The sequence below is a fragment of the Prionailurus viverrinus genome, chromosome D2 (assembly GCF_022837055.1).
Source record: "Prionailurus viverrinus isolate Anna chromosome D2, UM_Priviv_1.0, whole genome shotgun sequence".
NCBI lineage: Eukaryota > Metazoa > Chordata > Mammalia > Carnivora > Felidae > Prionailurus > Prionailurus viverrinus.
Window position 1 is genome coordinate 72,748,127 of NC_062571.1, and position 20,473 is coordinate 72,768,599.

At 35.5% G+C, this 20,473-nt stretch overlaps 1 protein-coding gene across 3 annotated transcripts in view; it reads left to right on the top strand.

Annotated features, from left to right (window-relative positions):
- Nucleotides 1-20,473, top strand: part of ATRNL1 (attractin like 1) — a 778,070-nt gene that overhangs the window by 200,240 nt on the left and 557,357 nt on the right. For all 3 annotated transcript variants that reach the window (XR_007145488.1, XR_007145489.1, XM_047826276.1), the window contains exon 19: nt 17,971-18,108. Coding sequence is in view for 1 of the 3 variants with exons in the window: in XM_047826276.1 (XP_047682232.1) it covers nt 17,971-18,108 (138 nt within the window). In the remaining 2 variants the exon portion in view is untranslated. The remainder of the gene's footprint in view (nt 1-17,970; nt 18,109-20,473) is intronic.

Genomic DNA, 20,473 nt, shown 5'->3' on the forward strand with positions numbered 1-20,473 from the left:
CATACTGATTGAGTTTCAAATGCCAAGCCAATCTTGCATTTTTGGGATAAATTCCACTTATGGTGTGTTATCTTTTACTATATTGCTGGGTTCAATTTGTTTAAATTTTGTTAAGCACTTTTTCATTAATATTGATGACAATATTTGCCTGTAGTTTTTGTAGTGTCTGGTTTGGTATCAGTCTCAAGAGCTGAGAAATACTTTTTCCTCTTCTGTTTTCTGGGAGAGTTTATGTAGAACTGACTGGCATTATTTCTTAAATATTTGGTGGACATCTGGGCCTGGAGTTTTCTTTGGGAGAGGAATTTTAACTACAAATTCTTTTTTTTTTTTAGTAGGTATGAGGCTTTTCAGATTCATTAACTTTTCTTGAGTGCGTTTAGTAGTGTGTCTTTCAAGGAATTTATTCATTTCATTTAAGATGTTATTGACAGAAAGATGTTCATAATAATTGTTATTATCCTTTTACTCTAGAGGATCTTTAATGATAGCCTCTTTAATTCTAAATATTGATAATTTGTGTTTTCTCTCTTGATCAGTCTGTCTTGAGGTTTGTCAGTTTTCATTGATCCTACAAATAGCTTTTTGTTATTTTGATTTTCCTCTGTTGTCCATTTAAGAATTCATTAATTTCTGGTCTTCCTTAATTTTTCCTTCTTTTTGCATACTCATAGTTTATGTTGCTTTTCTTCCAGTTATATAAAGTTGAAGCTTAAATAATTGAGTTGATGTTTTTTCCCTAATACAAGCATTTGATGTTATAAAATTTTCTCTAAAAACTAGTTTTGAGTAGTGTTTTTGTGATACTTTATTTTCATATTTTTACTTTATGTATGTATATTTACAGTATGTTTCTTATGAACAACATATTGTTAGGCTCTTTATTTTTAGTACAACTTGATAGTTTCTGCTGTTAAATTACTGTGTTTGGACCCTTGAAATTAAATGTTTTTATCTTAAATTTCCATCTGGTTACTTGTTTTTTCTATTCCCATCTGTTCTTAGGTTCTGTTTACCTCTTTTCTGCCTTCCTTTAAATTAATTGAACATATTTTATGCTTTGTTTTATTTATTGGTCTGTTGACTAGATTATCTTCTTTTTATGTTTGCTCTAGGTTTTCTATTAATCTTTAACTTGTCACAGTATTCATTTGAATGATACTCTACTTCTCAGTAATGTAAGAGCCTTATCACTTTTAAATATGTTATAAGCTACATAGTATACTACTGTGACTTTTTCTTTAAGTGTCAAGTTGTTTTTTAAATATGGTTTTAAAATAAAAAAGAAACTTTATCATCAAGCAGAAATGGAGTAACAGTGAGTAGGGTGACCAGCAGTTCTGATATGTATCCAAGACTGAGGGCTTTCCTAAGATATAGGACTTTCAGTACTAATACCAGGACAGTCCTTAGCAAAGTGGGAAGATTAGTTACTCTAAAGATGACTCAATTTAACTGCCCCCACCTGAAACAATTAAGAAATGGGACAAAATAGATGAAGAACACTTATGAAGATACTGGACAAGCAGCAAAAGCCAGTGATCCCTCAGAGAGAAAACACATCAGGTGAGCCCCACTTATCCTTGGTTAGTGCCTGAAGAAAGTTTGCATGAAGCAGTGCAGTCAGGGGACACAGGTAGAGTTTGGTGGTTACCGTGAGTTGGAGAAATGGGGCTGGGAATGTGGGGAGGGAAGGCCACGGTGGCTAGATTCCCTGGGAAGAGAACCAAAGAAGAGAGACCTGTAGAGAGAGAGAGAAAGAGAAAGAGAGAGAGGGAGGGAGAACTGTGGAAAACTGCAGAAGGATACTCCCTGAATATCAAGCTAAAAAATAAGTGTGACACTGTGGAAAACTACTTGAGTCTGCAGAAAGAATTACTTGAATGGAATAGTCACCAAATCACACACAGGGCAGGGAATTGCTTGGGCATTAATCACTGGGCATCAGGTAGAGTACTTAGAAGGGTTTTGCTTAACTTAATATGGCAAAATTAGCACAAGACTAAATCTTGCTATGGTCTTGTGTAACATAGCCAGGAGGATCAAACTGTTTTCAATTAACTTAGCCAAATTCCAGGACAAAGCTGAAGAATATTTTAGGAATACAAAAAGTTTCCAGCACCCAAAATGTAATACTTAAAATTCACAATGTCAGGCTTCCAATATGCATGTATGCAGAGAATCAGGAGAACCTTGACTCACAATGAGGAAGAAAAATCACTCAATTGAAACCAACATAGAAGTTAAATATATGCTAAGAGTAGACAAGGATATTGAAACAATGATTATAAAGATATTTCATATATTAAAAACTAAAATTTTTAAAGTTTGTGTATGAGAGAGAGAGAGAGAGAGAGAGAGAGAGAGAGAGAGAGAGATTGCACATGAGCAGGGGAGGGGCAGAGAGAGAGGAGAGGGAGAATTCCAAGCAGGCCTTGCACAGTCAGTGCAGAGCCTGATGCAGGACACAAACCCACAAAATGTGAGTTCGTGACCTGTGCCGAAAGCAAAGTCAGATGCTTAATCGAATGAGCCACCCAAGCACCTCTAAAAACTGAAAATTTGCGCATGTTAGAGTCACAGAAAACAAAAACAAAAACGTAGAATTTATAGAGATAAAAAATACTGAGATGAAAAGTGAATGTGATTGATACCAGATTAGATGTGTGAAAGTTAAGATTGGTATATGCAAAGACAAGCAAGAGGAAGTACCCAAAATGAAGCACAGAAGGAAGAATAACTGAAATAAAATGAACAGCACATCAATGAGCCCTGGATCAAGAGGCCTAATATTGTTGTCATATTAGGCCCAATAATTGGATCCTCTGAAGGAGGGGAGAGAGAGAGGGCTTAGAAAAATCACAAGAAATAATGACCATAATTTTTCCAAATTTGATAAAAACTAAATCCAAAGAGGCAAGAATGTCAATAAATGTTAAACACAGAAAATGTGGGTAAATCTATACCAATAACCATAATAATAAAACTGCTTAACCCAGTGATAAAAAGATTAAAGCAGCCCAGAGAAATATGATTCAGTATGGACAGAGGAAAGGAACAAAGTAAGTCTGATATCGTATTTTTCATCAGAAGAACAAACAAACAAAAAACAGTGGAGCAAGAGAAGTGGAACATCTTTAAAATAGCAAAAGAAAAAACTTAGAATTGTTTACTTAATGATAATATCTTTCAAAAATGAGGGTAAAATAAAAATTATTTCAAAATTACAAAAATTATAAGAATTTATTACCAATGAATTTGGTGTATAAGAAATGTTAAATCAAGTCCTTCAGCCAGAAGGATAACTTCCAGATATAAGTCTGATTTACACAAAGGAATGAGGAACAAAGGACGTGGTAATAATATGGGTAAAGACCTTTTTTTCTTAAAATTTCCATATCTAAAAAAGGCAATAAAAATTTTAAGGCAAAAATGGCAACAGTGTATTAGGAGTTTAATTTTTATGTATAAGAAAATTATGACTGTAATAGCTTAAAGGCCAACAGAAGAAGAATGGACGTATCCTGTTGTAGAATTTTTATACGATATGTGAAGTGGTATATTGCTTGAATATAGACTGTGATAATTTGTAGATGTATATTCAAAACCCTCAAACAACTACTAAAATGACACAGAGAATCATAGCCAGTAAGCCAAGAAAGTAGATGAAATAATCCAAAAGAAAGCAAAACAAGGAAAAAGAGCTATGCATAATAGGTAGGACAAATAGTTAACTAATGGCAAAATGATAGATTTAACCTCAGTCATTTCAGTAATCATGCTAAATATAAATGATCCAATTACTTCAATAAAAAGGCTAGGATTTTCGTATTAGCTAAAAAAGCAAGACCCAACTATATGCTATGTTGTTTCACTTTGTATTTAAAATACAAAGACACAGTTATTTTATTTTTTTTTAATTTTTTTTCAACGTTTATTTATTTTTTTTGGGACAGAGAGAGACAGAGCATGAACGGGGGAGGGGCAGAGAGAGAGGGAGACACAGAATCGGAAGCAGGCTCCAGGCTCTGAGCCATCAGCCCAGAGCCTGACGCGGGGCTCGAACTCACGGACCGCGAGATCGTGACCTGGCTGAAGTTGGACGCTTAACCGACTGCGCCACCCAGGCGCCCTGACACAGTTATTTTAAAAGTTAAAGAATGGAAATAGAAATAGTATGCTAACACAAATCAAGAGAAAGCTGAGTTGGCTACAATATCAGAAAAATAGGTTAAAAACATTTTTTTAATGTTTTTATTCTGTTTTTGAGAGAGAAAGGCAGAGCGCGAGCTGGGAAGGGGCAGAGAGAGAGAGAGAGAGAGAGAGACAGAATCCGAAGCAGGCTCTAGGCTCTGAGCTGTCAGCCCAGAGCCTGACGTGGGACCTGAACTCTTAGACGGTGAGATCATGACCTGAGCTGAAGTTGGAGACTTAACTGACTGAGCCACCCAGGCACCCTGGATACAAATAGATTTTAAAGCAAAAAATATTACCTAGAATAAGGATCACTTCATAAAGATAAAAAGTTGAATTCATCAAGAGGACATAACATTCCTAAACATTTCCACCTTATAACAGACTTTCAAATAGATGAAAAGTTCAGCAATGTATGACAAGGCTCTTTTAATTTTCAGATACTGTAGGTTACCACTTTCTACTTTGACAGAAGCAGCTGCCACACTCTCAGTTTGTTCTTTTTTCTCTCATTGCATTTTTTGGGGAGAGTGTATTAGTTTTGTATTGCAGCATAACAAATTACCACAAACATAGAGGCTTAAACAATATCCTGTTGTAGCTCACACTTCTATATGTCAGGTGCTGGACATAGCCTGGCTGGCTTCTCTGCTTGAGGTCTCGAAGGCTGAAATTAAGGTGTGGGTCAGGCTGAGTCTTTTTTTGGAAGCCATAGAGAAGAATTTGCTTCCAACCTCATTCAGGTTCTTCTTGAAATTCAGTTCCTTGCAGTTGTATAGCTAACGTGCCAGTTTTTTCAGTGGCTAGTAACCACTTCAGCTTCTAATGAATGCTCACGTTCTTTCCCACATGTCCCCCTCCCTTTCCCAAACTAGCAATGTAGAGTCTCACAAGCTCAAATGGTATCTCTCACTTTGAATCTCTTCAAGTAGAGGCCAATTCCTTTTAAGGGATCTTCTGATTGGGATTATCCAGGATGATTTTCCTTTCTTGAAGTCACCTGTGCCACGTAACATAACCTAATCAGATTAAATTCATGACTGTTCCATCATATGTACAGGTCTCTACCACACTCAAGAGGGAGCCATTAGTGTGATTAAATACTGGGTTCTGTAACCTAGCTTCACTGACACCTAAGATTATCCAGCATACCATACAGTTTATCCATTTAAAGAGTATAACTCAGTGGTTTTTTAGTATATTCACAGAGTTACTCAGTCATCACCACATATCAATTTAAAAGGAATTTTGTCATCTTCAAAAGAAACCTTATTACTTATTAGCAGTCACTGACTGTTAAACCCCATCTACTCTTGTCAATTGTAAGCAACCACTACTCTTTATATCTCTTTGAATTTGCCTATTCTGGACAGTTTAAATAAATTGAGCCACACAGTTGTAGTCTTTTGTGACTGGTTTCTTTCCCATTCCATAATGTGAAATGTTTTGAAGGTTTATCCATGTTGCAGCTTGTAGCGGTACTTTATTTCTTTGTATTACCACATAATATTTGGTAAAATTTTGTTTAATTATCACTTGATGGACATTTGTGTGTTTACAACTAGGGGATTTTTGAATAATGCTTCTATGAATATTAATGTAAAAATTTATGTGTGAACCTATTTTCATTACTTTGGGAATGGAATATCTTTACTAGATTCAACTACTTTGGGTTGAACAGTGACTACAACTAACCTTTTGAGGAACTTCCAGACTGTTTTGAAGCTGCTGCATTATTTTACATTCCCACAACAGTGGATGAGGAATTCCATTTACTCCACATTTTTGCCAACACTGGTTATTTCATGTCATTTTAATTATGATGATCCTGGTGTGTGTGAAGTGGTATCTCATTGCAGTTTTGATATGCAGTTACTTAGTGTGATATGCTCTTGAACATTTTTTCATGTGCCTATTGGCCACTTCTGTTTCTTCTTCTGAGAAATGTCTATAGTATTCTCTGCTCATTGTTTAATTGGGCTATTTATCTTTTTATTATTGAACTGTAAGAGTTCTTTATATACCGTGAATACAAGTCCCTTATCAAAGATTGATTTGCAGATGTATTTTCTACTCTGTGAGTTGTCCTTTCATTTCCTTGAGAGTGTCCTTTGTTGTACAAATATTTTAAATTTTGATGATGTACTCTCTATTTTGTTTCTTTTTTTTGCCTTTGGTGTCATATCTGGGAAACCATGCATTATATAAGATCTCAAAGGTTTTCTTCTAAGAATTTAATAGTTTTAGTTATTACATTTAGGTTTTTGACCCACTTTGAGTTAATTTTTGTGTGTGGTATGAGATAGGAGATAGGGATCCAACTTAATTCTTTAGCATGTGTCTATCCAGGGGTCCCAGCACCAATTGTTGAAAGATTTTTTTTCATTGAATTTATTTTTTATTTTGCATATTTTATTTTCCATATTTTAAAATTGTGTTTGTCATTTTTATATTTTCCATTTCTCTCCTTTTTTATGTTCATGTTTTCTTCTATATTCTTGAGCACGTAAAGCATACTTTTAATAGCTGTTCTAAAAATCATTCTCTGTTCATTCTATGGTGTGTGATGTTTTCTTGTTTGTTTGTTGTATTAATTTTTTTTTCTGACTATGGAACAGATGTCTCAGCTTGGTAATTTTTTGTGGTATTCTAGACACTGAATTTTTACAGTTTTATTATTTGATTTTGTTGTATTTCTTTTAGTGTGTTATACTTTATTCTGGCATGCAGTTATGTTATTTAAGATCTGTACGATCAGTTCAAAAATTGTCTTTAAGGTATTTGTAAGGTCCTGTATATAGCAACCCTAAGTTCAGTGTTAATTTATTTCCACTACTAAGTGCCTTTCTGTGGTCTCTGTAGAGTGCTCTTTGTATCATAAGGTCTCTCCACTCTAACTGTTTGGAATACAAACTATTCCAGTCCTACATGAACTACTGGCATTATTTGACTTATTGTTTTCTGGTTATACTTTCTCTAGCTTCATGGAATTTCACACTCTGTGTTCAGTCATTATTCAGGCAAAAATTTAAGAAACCCCTCAGTAGATTGATGTGTGTAGCTCTCTTTTCTCTCATATTTTGTCACCCAAATTCTTACATGGCCTCCCCAAAGTTTGACCTCTGTTTTCTCCACTAAATGAGCTCTCTGGGCTTTGTTTGCATTTGCTTCCCTGGGCTGCATCCTTAAATCTGCCTCCAGGTAGCAAGCCAGGGGAGTCATAGACTCATAGGCTCAGATGCCATTCCTGAGCTGCCTGTTATTTGAAAGTAGTTGTTTCATATATTGTTTCATTTTCTTGTTGTTTACAACTGGAGGTCAATTCCTAGAATGGTTAATGCTTCATGGGCAGAAGTGGAAGTCTTCTATCTGTCTGTTTTTATTTACAATAATGAATCTCTGATAAACAACATATAGGTCTTGCTCTTTTGTTTTTTTAAAAATGTAGACTGAAGATCTCTGCCTTTTATCAGAGTATTTAGTCCATTTATATTTAATATAATACTGGTATAATTGAGTTTAAGTCTTACCGTCATGGTATTTGTTTTTAAAATTTCCTTTATTTTTTCTTCTGTTGTTTTTCCCTTTGCCTTTTTTTGGATTAATTGAGTGTTTTTAAAGTCCACTTTTATCACTTTTATTGGATTTTTAGCTATACTTCTTTTGTGTTTTTTTTAGTGACTGCTGTAGTGATTGTAATAGTCATCTTTATCTTATCACAGTCTACCTTGAATCAATATTATACTACTTCATGTATAAGGTAAGAATATTACAATAGTGTAATTCCATTTACTCTTTTCCTGTCCTTGTGTAATTATTGCCATATATTTTACTTCTATGTATGTTATTAACCACACAATACATTATTTTTGGCTTTAAACAGATGATTTTCTTATAAAGAAATCATGACAAGAAAAAAATTCTTTTACTTACCCATGTAGTGTTCATTTTCTTTCATCTTTTTTTCCTATAGATCTGACTTGACTTCTGCTATAATATTTCTTTAGCTTGATGGACTTTATTTAACATTTATAAATACTATGTTTCTCAATTGTGGCTATAAAATATGTTGGTTTTCATATGCCTGAAAACGTTTTTATTGTGTAATTGCATGTCTTTATATATGAAGGATATTTTTATTGGAAATAACATTCTAAGTTGACAGAATTTTTTTTCAATAATTTGAAAGTGTAATTTCCTTTTCTTCTGGCTTCCACTGTTTCTCTTAAGAATTCCTCTATTAGTCTTATTGTTTCCCTTTTGAAAACAGTATGTTTTTTCCCCCATCTCTGGCTTTGTAAAATAGATTTTTTTCTTAGTTTTTGAATGTCAGTAATTTTAATATGATATATCTAAGTATCAATTTTATTTTTCATTGTGATTGCGAATTATATGGGTTACTTATTCCTAGCTTGATTTTTTTCCATCGTTTTTGTAAAGTTTTCAGCCATTATCTCTTCAAATACTGCCACCTGTCCCATTGTGTCACTCTGTCTTCTATTTCCAGGAGTTTGCTTTACTTATGTTAGGCTTTTTCACTATGTCCATAATTTTTCTTAATGTGTTCTCTGTATTTTATATTCTTGTGTCTCCTTTGACCTGTGTTTCAATTCACTAATTCTTTGTTTAGATGTTTCCATTTTTCTGTTCAGCTTATGTTTTAATTATTTATTGTTATTTAACATAATACCCCAAGCTCACAGTATTAAATAAAATTAAACCATTTTATTCATGGTTTTGCATCTTATTTTCTTGTTGAATTCTGCCAGGCAGTTCTTCTGTCAGTCTCTTCTGGTTGTGTATGTGTGTTTGTGCGTGTGTTTGTGTATGTGTGTGTATGTGTGTGTGTTTAATGTGACTACACTTATCTGACCACCTGATTTGTTTTGGATGTTTTCAAAATGTTTCCCTCACATCGCTAGGAGTCTGAGCTGGCTGGTTGGTCTAGGGGTCATCAGCTATGAACGACTTTCTCTGCTGTCCTGTCATCTTCCAGTTTTGTAGACTGCTTCTGTACGTGGTATTCTTAGAATTCTAAGAAGGAGAGTGCAGAGTTTGTATGTCTCTTGAGGCCTAAGCTTAGAATTTGTATACCATCACTTCTACATTCTGTTGTTTTAAGGAAGTCTTGATGCCAATGCATGATCAAAGGTTGGGAAAAATCCCACTTTTCTGATAAGAGCAAGGATAAAGTAATGTTATGAGGTTTGCACATACAAACATGAGAAGAATTTTTGTCAGTTATTTTTCATCTCATCTAATTAGTTCTAACTTTTATGTATATTTGTTTCTTTAAAAAATTTTTTTAAACATTTATTTATTTTTGAGAGACAGAGGGAGACAAAGCATGAGCAGGGGAGGTGGGGGGGGATACCGAGGGAGATACAGAATCTGAAGCAGGCTGCAGGCTCTGAGCTGTTTGTTAGCACAGAGCTTGATGCAGGGCTTGAACTCATGAACTGTGAGATCATGACCTGAGCTGAAGTCAGATGCTTAGCCAGCTGAGGCACTCAGGCGCCCCTGTATATTTGTTTGTTTCTTAAAATATAACTCATATGGCATAAAATCCTTCATGTTAAATGGTTTGTAGTATAATCAGTAGGTGTGTATCTATTATCATCATATAGTTCCAGAATAATTTACTCCAAAACAAAACCCCATACCCTTTAATAGTTTCTTCCTATTCTTCCTTCCCCCAGTACCCAAAAGCCACTAATACACTTTATTTCTCTATGAATTTGTCTATTCTGGGTACTTAAAAGCAGTCATACAATCCTTGGGCATTTGAGACTGGCTTCTCTGACTTAGCATGTTTTTAAGGTTCATTCATATGGTAGCATATATTGTTAGTCCTTTGCTTCTATTTATGGCTGAATAATACTCAGTTATGCATACCACACATTTGTACATTCATCAGTTGATGGATCTTTGGCTTATTTCCAATCTTCTGCTGTTATGAATAATGCTGATGTGAATATTTTCATATAGGCATGTTTTAATTTTTTTTTGGTATATATGTGGGAGTGGAATGTTTAGTCATATGATAAATCTGTATTTAAACTTGAGGAACTGCCAGGCTATTTTCTAGAGATACTGCACCAGATTTTTACATTACCACCAGGAATATTTGTGGGTTCTAATTATTTTATCCTCACCAACACTGGTTTTTGTCCATTATTTTGATTATTACTATCCTAGTGGATATTAAGTGTTAGCTCATTGTGTTTTTTTTTTAAGTTTATTTATTTTTTGATAGAGATAGAGATAGAGTGTGAGTGTGGCAAGGGCAGAGAGAGAAGATCCCAAGCAGTCTCAGCACTGTCACTGCAGAGCCCAATGCAGGGCTCGAACTCAGAACCATGAGATCATGACCTGAGCTGAAATCAAGAGTCTGACAACTTGACCAACCAAGCCCCTCATTGTGGGTTTGATTTGCATTTCCCTTATGACTAATGATGCCCTTTTCATTTGCTCATTAGCATTCATTTATCTTCTTTGGAAACTATCTACCCAAATACTTTGCCCATTTTAATTTTTTTTTAATATGAAATTTATTGTCAAATTAGTTTCCCTACAACACCCAGTGCTCATTCCAACAGGTGCCCTCCTCAATGCCCATCACCCACATTCCCCTCTCCCCCACCCTCCATCAACCCTCAGTTTGTTCTCAGTATTTAAGAGTCTGTTATGGTTTGCCTCCTTCCCTGTCTGTAACTTTTTCCCCCTTCCCCTCCCCCATAGTCTTCTGTTAAGTTTCTTAGGATCCACATAAGAGTGAAAACATATGGTTTTTGTCTTTCTTTGTATGACTTATTTCACTTAGCATAACACTCTCCACTTCCATCCACATTGCTACAAAAGGCCATGTTTCATTCTTTCTCATTGCCAAGTAGTATTCCATTGTGTGTATAAACCACAATTTCTTTATCCATTCATCAGTTGATGGACATTTAGGCTCTTTCCATACTTGGACTATTGTTGAAAGCATTGCTATAAACATTGGGGTACAAGTGCCCCTATGCATCAGCACTCCTGTATCCCTTGGGTAAATTCCTAGCAGTGTTATTGCTGGGTCATAGGGTAGATCTATTTTTAATATTCTGAGGGACCTCCACACTGTTTTCCAGAGTGGCTGCACCAGTTTGCATTCCCACCAACAGTGCAAGAGGGTTTCCATTTCTCCACTTCCTCTCCAGGACCTATAGTCTCCTGATTTGTTCATTTTAGCCACTCTGACTGGCATGAGGTGATATCTTAAATAATAGTATTTTTAGAGTTATTTATGTGTTCAGGATTATTGGAGATATGATTCTTAAATATTTTTTCCTATTCTGTAGAATGTCTCTTCACTTAAAATTTTTTTTTTTTAAAGATTTTTTTTTTCAACGTTTATTTATTTTTAGGACAGAGAGAGGCAGAGCATGAACAGGGGAGGGGCAGAGAGAGAGGGAGACACAGAATTGGAAACAGGCTCCAGGCTCCGAGCCATCAGCCCAGAGCCTGACGCGGGGCTCGAACTCACAGACCGCGAGATCGTGACCTGGCTGAAGTCGGACGCTTAACTGACTGCGCCACCCAGGCGCCCCTTAAAATTTTTTTTAAAAATATTTATTTATTTTTGAAGGAGGGAGAGACAGAGCATGAATGGGGGAAGCATAGAGAGAGAGGGAGGCATAGAATCCGAAGGGGCTCCAGACTCTGAACTGTCAGCACAGAGCCAAATGTGGGGCTCTAACTCATGAACTGTGAGATCATGACCTGAGCTGAAGCCAGACGCTTAACGGACTGAGCCACCCAGGTGCCCCTGTCTCTTCACTTTCTTGATGGTGTTTTTTAAGGGACGAAGGTTTCTTATTTTGACGATATCCAATATATCTGCCTTTTTTCTATTGGCTGCTCCTGCTTTTGGTCTCATATGTAAAGAACTCTTGTCTAATTCAAAATCATGAAGAATTACACATATTTTCTTTTTAATTTTTTTTTCAACGTTTATTTATTTTTGGGACAGAGAGACAGAGCATGAACGGGGGAGAGGCAGAGAGAGAGGGAGACACAGAATCAGAAACAGGCTCCAGGCTCTGAGCCATCAGCCCAGAGCCTGACGCGGGGCTCGAACTCCCGGACCGCGAGATCGTGACCTGGCTGAAGTTGGACGCTTAACCAACTGCGCCACCCAGGCGCCCCTACGCATATTTTCTTATAACATTTTTATCATTTTAGCTCTTACACTCAGATCTTTGATCCATTTTGAGTTAATTTTTTTTTTAAAAAAATATTTATTTATTTATTTATTTTGAGAGAGAGAGCGAGTGAGCACAAGTGGGGGAGGGACAGAGAGTGAGGGAGAAAGAAAATCCCAAGCAGGCTCTATACCATCAGCACAGAGCCTGATGCAGTGTTTGATCTCATGTACCGTGAGATCATGAACTGAACTGAAATTGACAACCAGACGCTTAACAGACTGAGCCACCCAGGTGCCCCTAGAGTTAATTTTTATATATGTTATGAGGTACAAGTCCAAATTTTATCTTTTGCATGTTGTTATCAAGTTATCCCAACATCACTGGTTGAAAAGACTGTTCTTTCTCCATTTAATGGTCTTGTCACCCTTGTTGAAAATCAGTAAATTATAGATGTATGGGATTGTTTGTGGACCTAATTCTATTTTATTTATTGCTGTGTCTCTCCTTATGCTAATACTACACTGGTTTGATTGCTGTAACTCTGTAGTATGTCTTGAAATTGGGAAGAGTAAGCAGTCCTCTAACTTGGTTCTTTTTTTTTTTTTCCCAAGATCATTTTGGCTAGTTGGTATTTGTTGTAACTCCTACAAATTTTAGGATCTTCTTGTCTCTTCCTATAAAAAAATGTGTTTGGAATTTGATAGATGCTGCATTTAGTTTGTGAATCAATTGGATGATTTGCTATCTTAATATTAAGCCTAAAATCTGTGAATAGAAGTCTTTCCGTTAATTTCTTTCAACAATGTTTTGTAGTTTTCAAAGTACAAGTCCTCTATTTTTGTATTTAAGTATACTCCTAAGTACTTTATTCTTCCTAGTGCTATTGTCAGTAGAATTGTTTTCTTAATTTTATTTTTGGGTTGTTCATTGTAAGTGTATAAAAATACAATGAAGCTGATTTCTCTATAATTGATCTTTTATTCTACAATATTGCTGAATTTGTTTATTAGCTCTAATATTTTTTGTGTGGATCCCTCTTAGTTTGCTATATGTAAGATCATATCACCTTCAAATTGAGTTAGCTGTAAACATTTTCTTAAAATCTAAATGCCTTTCGTTTCTTTTTCTGCCTAATTGCCCTTTCCAGAACCTCCAGGACAATGTTGAATAGAAGTGACAAGAGAGGGCATTTTTGTCTTGTTCCTGATCTTAAAAGGAAAGCTTTCAGTCTTTCACCATTAAATATGATGTTAGCTATGTATGTTTCATATATGTCCTTTACAGTTTGACGCAATTCCTTTCTTTTCCTAGTTTGTTGAGTATTTTCCATGTATTGAGATGATCATGTTGGGTTTTTTTTCTCCTCTTTCTCCATTAGTATGGTGTATACTTGATTGTTTCTTAGTTGTTCAAACAAACGGGTTTATCCCAATCCTGGGATAAATTCTGCTTTGTCATGATAAATAATCCTTTTCATATGCTAGTGGACTCATTTTGCTACTGTGTCTTAAGGATTTTACACCTATAAACATAAGTGCTGTTGGACTGTCATCTTTTTTGTGATGACTTTGGTCTTTGTATTAGGTTAGTAGTGGTCTCATAGAAACAGGACATTTTTTCTTTGCTTCTCTATTGTGGAAATATTCTTGAATAATTAATATTAATTATTCTTTAACCATTTGGTAGAATTCACGAGTGAAGCCAGCTGATCGTGAGCTATATTTTGCTGGTACTTTGTTGATTGCTGACTTGTTTGTTTGTTTTTACTGGAGTGTAGTTGACATAAAATGTTGCAGTAGCTTCAGGTGCACAGTATAGTGACTCAACAACTCTGTACGTTATGCTGTGTTTCCCAGGAGTGTAGCTGCCGTTGGCTGTCATACAGCACCATTGAATGTATTCTCTATGCTGCACCTTTCATCCTTGTGACTTATTCATTCTGTGACTACAAGCCTGTACCTCACTCATTCTCTTCATTGTTAGAGTTTATGCATATTTTCTACTTCTTCTTAAGTCAGTCTTGTTGTTAGTATCATTCCAAAAAGTTGTCCATTTTATCTAGGTTTTCTAATTGATTGGCATACAGTTTATAATGTTCCCTTATAATTCTTCTTTCCTACCATTTGTCAGTGGTATATCACCTCTTTCTTCCTGATTTTCTTTTTTTAAAGTTTATTCATTTATTTTAGGAGAGAGACAGGGAGAGAGAGGGAGAGAGAACATGTATTTAACTGTGAGTGAGTGGAGGAGGAGCAGAGAGAGAGGGTGCGAGAATCCCAAGCAGGCTCCATGCTGTCAGTACAATGCCACAGCTCGATACCACGAACCATGATCATGACCGGAGCCAAAAGTCGGATGCTCGACTGATTGAGCCACCCAGGCACCCCTTAAAGGTTTTTCTTTTCTTTTTTCTTTTTTGAAAAAGTTTATCATTCTTTTTTTTAAAGTTTATTGTTTTTGTGAGCTGGGGGAGGGCCAGAGAGAGGGAGACACAGAATGCAAAGCAGGCTCCAGGCTCTGAGCTGTCAGCACAGAGCCTGTTGAAAGGCTCGAACCCACGAACTGCAAAATCATGACCCATGGTTCAGTTTCACTCTCTTCCTTGAGGATGCAAGATTGTATCACCTGGCCATGCTGGGTTTTCAAACCCATGCCTCCTTATTCTTGCTTGTCTATTCTATGTATAGTGAAATTCAGTTGCTACCTCAAAATTCTTTCTTTGGATCTTGTTTGAATCTCAGCTTTATTTCTAGCATCTGATAATCCCTTTCGGTTTAAGATAGGATATGTGTTAAAAAATGTTTCAGTAAATTTTAGCCTTGATTTTCTGTGTATATATCTTTTGAATTTTATTGAGAATGTCAAGCAGATATTTTAAATGTTGTACATCTGTTTTATAGCACATATTTTTCAAAACTATGTACTTTATTTGCATATCAAATGCTGACTTTTCCATAATGTTTTATTTTCATTTTTTTGTGTGTGTGTTTGCTTATCAATAGATACAGAACCATCTGGGTTTGTTTTAAAATTTAGACAAAACAGTGTGGATAGCTTCTCTTTAGTTTTATTCATGTTCCACAAGCAGGTTGTTATTAGAACCTTTCAAGTAACAATGTATCCTGGAAGAACTGTTAGATGTAAGCTTATATTACTCACTGTTCCAGCACCCTGATGCTAGTGGGAATAAAACATAATCATAGGCTTATTGTGTATCCTTTTCTTGTCTATGTTTGATACAGCCATTGTGCCTGGATTCTGCTTTCCGTAACATGCTTTCTCTTTTGCCATTGCTACTGTGCTGGTATAAGCTGTAACAATGACCATTCCTTCCCCGTCCCCTCTCTTGGAAATTTTGCCAGCAGTTAGGTCTAAATTGAACCAGCTTTCTATGGGGGGGGGGGTGGTGGTGTATTCATTACCTAAAACATTAGATTTTCCTGTATCACACTTTTCTACCAGCTGTATGGCATCATGCCACTGATATGCTTCATGATTTCCCCAGAACTACCTTCTGAAATGCTCATTTTCAAGAAGGGACAGTGAGTAGCATTACACCAGGGGTCCCCTTTTAATTTCCAGAGGTATTGTAGTTTACAACTTCCTGGTTTTATTTGTGTCGTTGTCACAATACCCAAATTCCTGTCATTGCTGTCAAGTTTCCTTATTATATTAGTGGTAATCTGAAGGGAGGATGTTAGATGTGATTGCTGAATTTAAACATCTTATTCAGAAGTTAAAGCATTTGTTTTTCTCATGAAAAAATGCAGCCAGGAGATTCATAAAATACTTTATAGTAACCCATTTCTCATTTTAACTTTTTTAGGTAATGCTTTGCATGTAGTAGGCACTCAATAAATTTTGTTTTTACCTGAGTGAATTAATTAGTAGTGTCACATAATAAACTTTCTATGAAACAACTTATCTTTTAAAACAAATGTTAAAAAGTTAAAGTTATTAACATTGTTTCTTATTATAGAAGTAATAGGAATTTATTATAGAAAATTGATGATGCAGAAAAATCTTATTAAATTAAAATAACCACAATTAATTTTTCCATAGGCATATTTATACATTTTAAAACGAACTTTTGAGCATTCTAAACATAATGTTTTGTGTTTTGATTGCACTTAAATTATCATGAACTTTTTTTTCTAAATTTCCTTGTCATTGTTTCATAATGTAATGGAAAATGTGAAAACTTATCCTTTCCTCAATTTTATAAAGAGGATGATGATTATTTAGCATTTTCCCATGATGACTTTGTGTTCTTTCTATCCTGTGTTATAGTAGAGTTATGCTTCTGAAAATTTCTGTAAGGTATAGGTATTTGGTTTTCACTGGTTTTGCCAGTGCATTTCTTTATCCTTTGAGGTTAACACTTGTTGATAACCTTATGCTAGTCTCTCAGGATTTCCCTCTCACTTTCAAATTTTCTACATGCAAGAGGTGGTATTTAATGTCTGGTCTTTTGATTCATACTTCCTGGTTGTGTGTTTGTTTCTGGCATTAATTATCTGCGTGACTTTGGGTAGTTGCTTTACCCAGGCTTGCTTACCTTAGAAATGGTCCTCTGATGTAGTACTTTCCACACAGAATCGTTGTGAGGATTAAATGATGTAATTCATGTAAACCACCCGGTATACTATGTGGCAATGGGGTGGTATTTATATATTTTAAAACAGATCTAGTATGTGCACTGACCAACTAGAATAGATGCTAGCCACAAACAGTTGGTTGACTGAACATTGGCTTCCCTGGTCAAAGTAAGGGAAACCTCAAATAAATGTTATCTTAGTTGTAATAATGATGAAGATGATTATGAGGGTGGCAGTGATGATGGTGTTTGGGCAAGCAGTTACCAAACCAAGTCATTATGCCCCAAATAAGCACCAAAGGTGTGAGCTTTCATATATGAACTTGATCTCTCATCTGAAATTTTTGGATTCTGTTGTAGAATTAATATCAAAACCTATTAAATTTTATATTATGAAGACATAAAAAGTCAGGCTTTAAATGTGATTCTTTTTAGTTCACAAATAGAATTTTTATTAAGCCTTGAAGCTTTTCTTATCCAAAGAAGAGAAACATTTGTGTATATTAATTTAAAAGTGCTTTTTTTGATAATTCTACACGTATTTTTTTCAAGTAAGGACGTGTATAGTCTCAAAGTTTTCTGTATTTATTGATCCTTTGTTGTTATGTGTAAATATAATAAGATGCATTTTTAATATTCTTTATCAAAGCTGTATTATTCAGTCTTGTGCTTATATAACTTAATACACATAATACATGAATCTTTAAGGAATAGTTAAAAAGTATTCTTTTTGGCTATAACTTTTATGTTTTACTCTATTGCTTGCCCCAACATATTATAGAGCATTAGACAAAATTTTAACATGGAATTTAGTGTATAAATTGTCCTGCTTTAATATTTGAGCCACATATGTTATACATAATAAAAATAAAACTTGGGAAATGTCCTTTGGACTTTGCTATCACTCAAATTTGTAAAATAAATTCTTTGTCTTGATAGCTATTATACTTGCTATTGTTAGGCAGATATTTGTAATATTTTCACTCTTTTCTTTAGCTTGCCAGTGTAATGGACACAGCACTTGCGTCAATAATAACGTGTGTGAACAGTGTAAAAATCTCACCACAGGAAACCAGTGTCAAGACTGCATGCCAGGTTATTACGGAGATCCGACTAACGGAGGACAGTGCACAGGTAAGTAGTTTTTCCCTTACCTGTGTATTTGTACTACAGAAATGAAAGTTGAGAAAGATGAACCTCTTGTGGAACATACTATCTTATTGTGGAAAATACATTTTATTAAGGAAAATTTTTCCCATGAAGCTTAAATATTTTTGGAAAGTAGTATTTATTCATTAGAGACGATGTGAGCTATAACAGTTTTGTGGTATACTTACTTTAAAAAGTCTTTTTCTTATTTCAAAATGAATACATGTTTATTATAGGAAATTTAGCAAATGCAGATACATTAAAAATCACCTATAATCTCACTATTCACAAATAATCACTGCTGATTGTTTTCTATATCTATTTTTATTTTTTAAATATTTATTTATGTTTGGGAGAGAGAAAGAGAGAGAGACAGAGACAGAGTGTGAGCGGGGGAGGGGCAGAGAGAGAGGGAGACACAGAATCCGAAGCAGGCTCCAGGCTCTGAGCTGTCAGCACAGAGCCCAATGTAGGGCTCGAACTCAAGAACCACAAGATTGTGCCCGGAGCCGAAGTCGGATGCTTAACCAACTGAGTCACCCAGGCGTCCCTGATTGTTTTTTAATAATAGTAAATTATTGTATTGACTTTAGAAATAAGAAACAATTAAAGGTTTTGTGTATGCCTTACATCAGGTAAGATTTTTGTGTTTGCAGTCAATCCTGGGCTGAAATCCCTCTCTGCCACTGTTTACGTGTCTGGCCGTGGCCACTTAACCTTAGTGCCTCCTTTTTTTCGTATGCAAAAGGCAGATGATAAAGATCGAATGAGATCACATGTAATAGAGGTCATGTAATAGGAATTGAAGCACATTAAAGGAGCATTTTAAGTGCTATTCTCATCACATTTTTTTTTTGTTTACTAAACTCTACTTTTCTCTATCTTCCCCTCTATCCTGCTGCTTTTTCCTCTTATTTTGCAGAGAATTAAAAAAAATTTTAATGTTTATTTTTGAGAGTGAGAGAGAGACAGCAAGAAGGGGAGGGGCAGAGAGAGAAGGAGACACAGAATTCCAAGCAGGCTCTAGGCTCTGAGCTGTCACATGGAGCCCAATGTGGGGCTCGAACCCATGAGCCATGAGATCATGACCTGAGCCTAAGTTGGACGCTCAACTGACTGAGCCACCCAGGCACCCCATGCCAGAGAATTTTTAAGTGTTCTTTTAAGTTTCCTTTTAAATTATAATTTTATAGTAATCCTTTTTTTATTAAAATATAAAAAAGTGGAGTGGAGGAGGGGAGAGTGAGTGGAGGAGGGGCAGAGACGGAGAGGGAGACACAGAATCTGAAACAGACTCCAGGCTCTGAGCTGTCACCACAGAGCTCAAACTCGGGAATGGTGAGATCATGACCTGAGCCAAAGTTGGATGCTCAACCGACTGAGCCACCCAGGTGCCCCCATAGTAATCCTTTTTTATATCTGGATTGGTCCTTGTCCCTTACATTTTTAATCCGTTATTTCTAATGGAGACTGCCCATAAAGCACCCACAGAAAAGCCTCCATTATTGGCTGTGGAAAGATGAAGACTCTCTAGAAGTTTTAACACTGCTTGCATATTGCGAATAATGCTGCTGTGAACCTTACTGCTGAGTCTTTGTTGGATACTGGTTTTCCATTCTTTTGTGTATAAACTAGGAGAGGAATTGTGGGCTCACGTGGTAATTCTGTTTAACTTTTTGTAAAAGTGCCAAATTGTTCAAGTTGTTTTCCATAGTGGCTGCATCATTCTGTATTTTCACCAGAAATGTCAAAGATTCCAATTTCTCCACATCCATGCCAACACTTGTTATTTTCCATATTTAAAAAAAAAATTTGATCCTTCTAGTAGGTATGAAATGATATCCCTTTATAGTTTTGGTTTGCATTTCCTTAATGACTAGTGATGTTAACTATCTTTTCGTGTGGTTGATAGTCATTGTAGATTTTCTCTGGAAAATTTCTATTCAGGTCCTTTGCCCATTTAAGAACAATTTATTTTTTAAATTGTGGTAAAATATACATAACATAAAATTTACCATTTTACCATTTTTGTGTTTGTAGCACAGAGGCAATAAGTGCATTTATATTGTTTTAAGATAGTCATTACCATCCAACTCCAGAACTTTTCTCATCTTGCAAAATGGAAACTCTATAATTATTAAATAATAATGCTCCATTACCCTCACGCCAGGTTTTGGCACCATTTTACTTTTTGTCACTATGAATTTGAGTGCCGTAGGTAGTTTGAAATACGTGGCATCCACAGTATTCCATGCTGTAGCATGTATCACAATATCCTTTCTCCTCAAGGCCTAATGATACTCTGTTGTGAGCATACATGCATTTTGTTTATCCCTTCATCCACTGATGG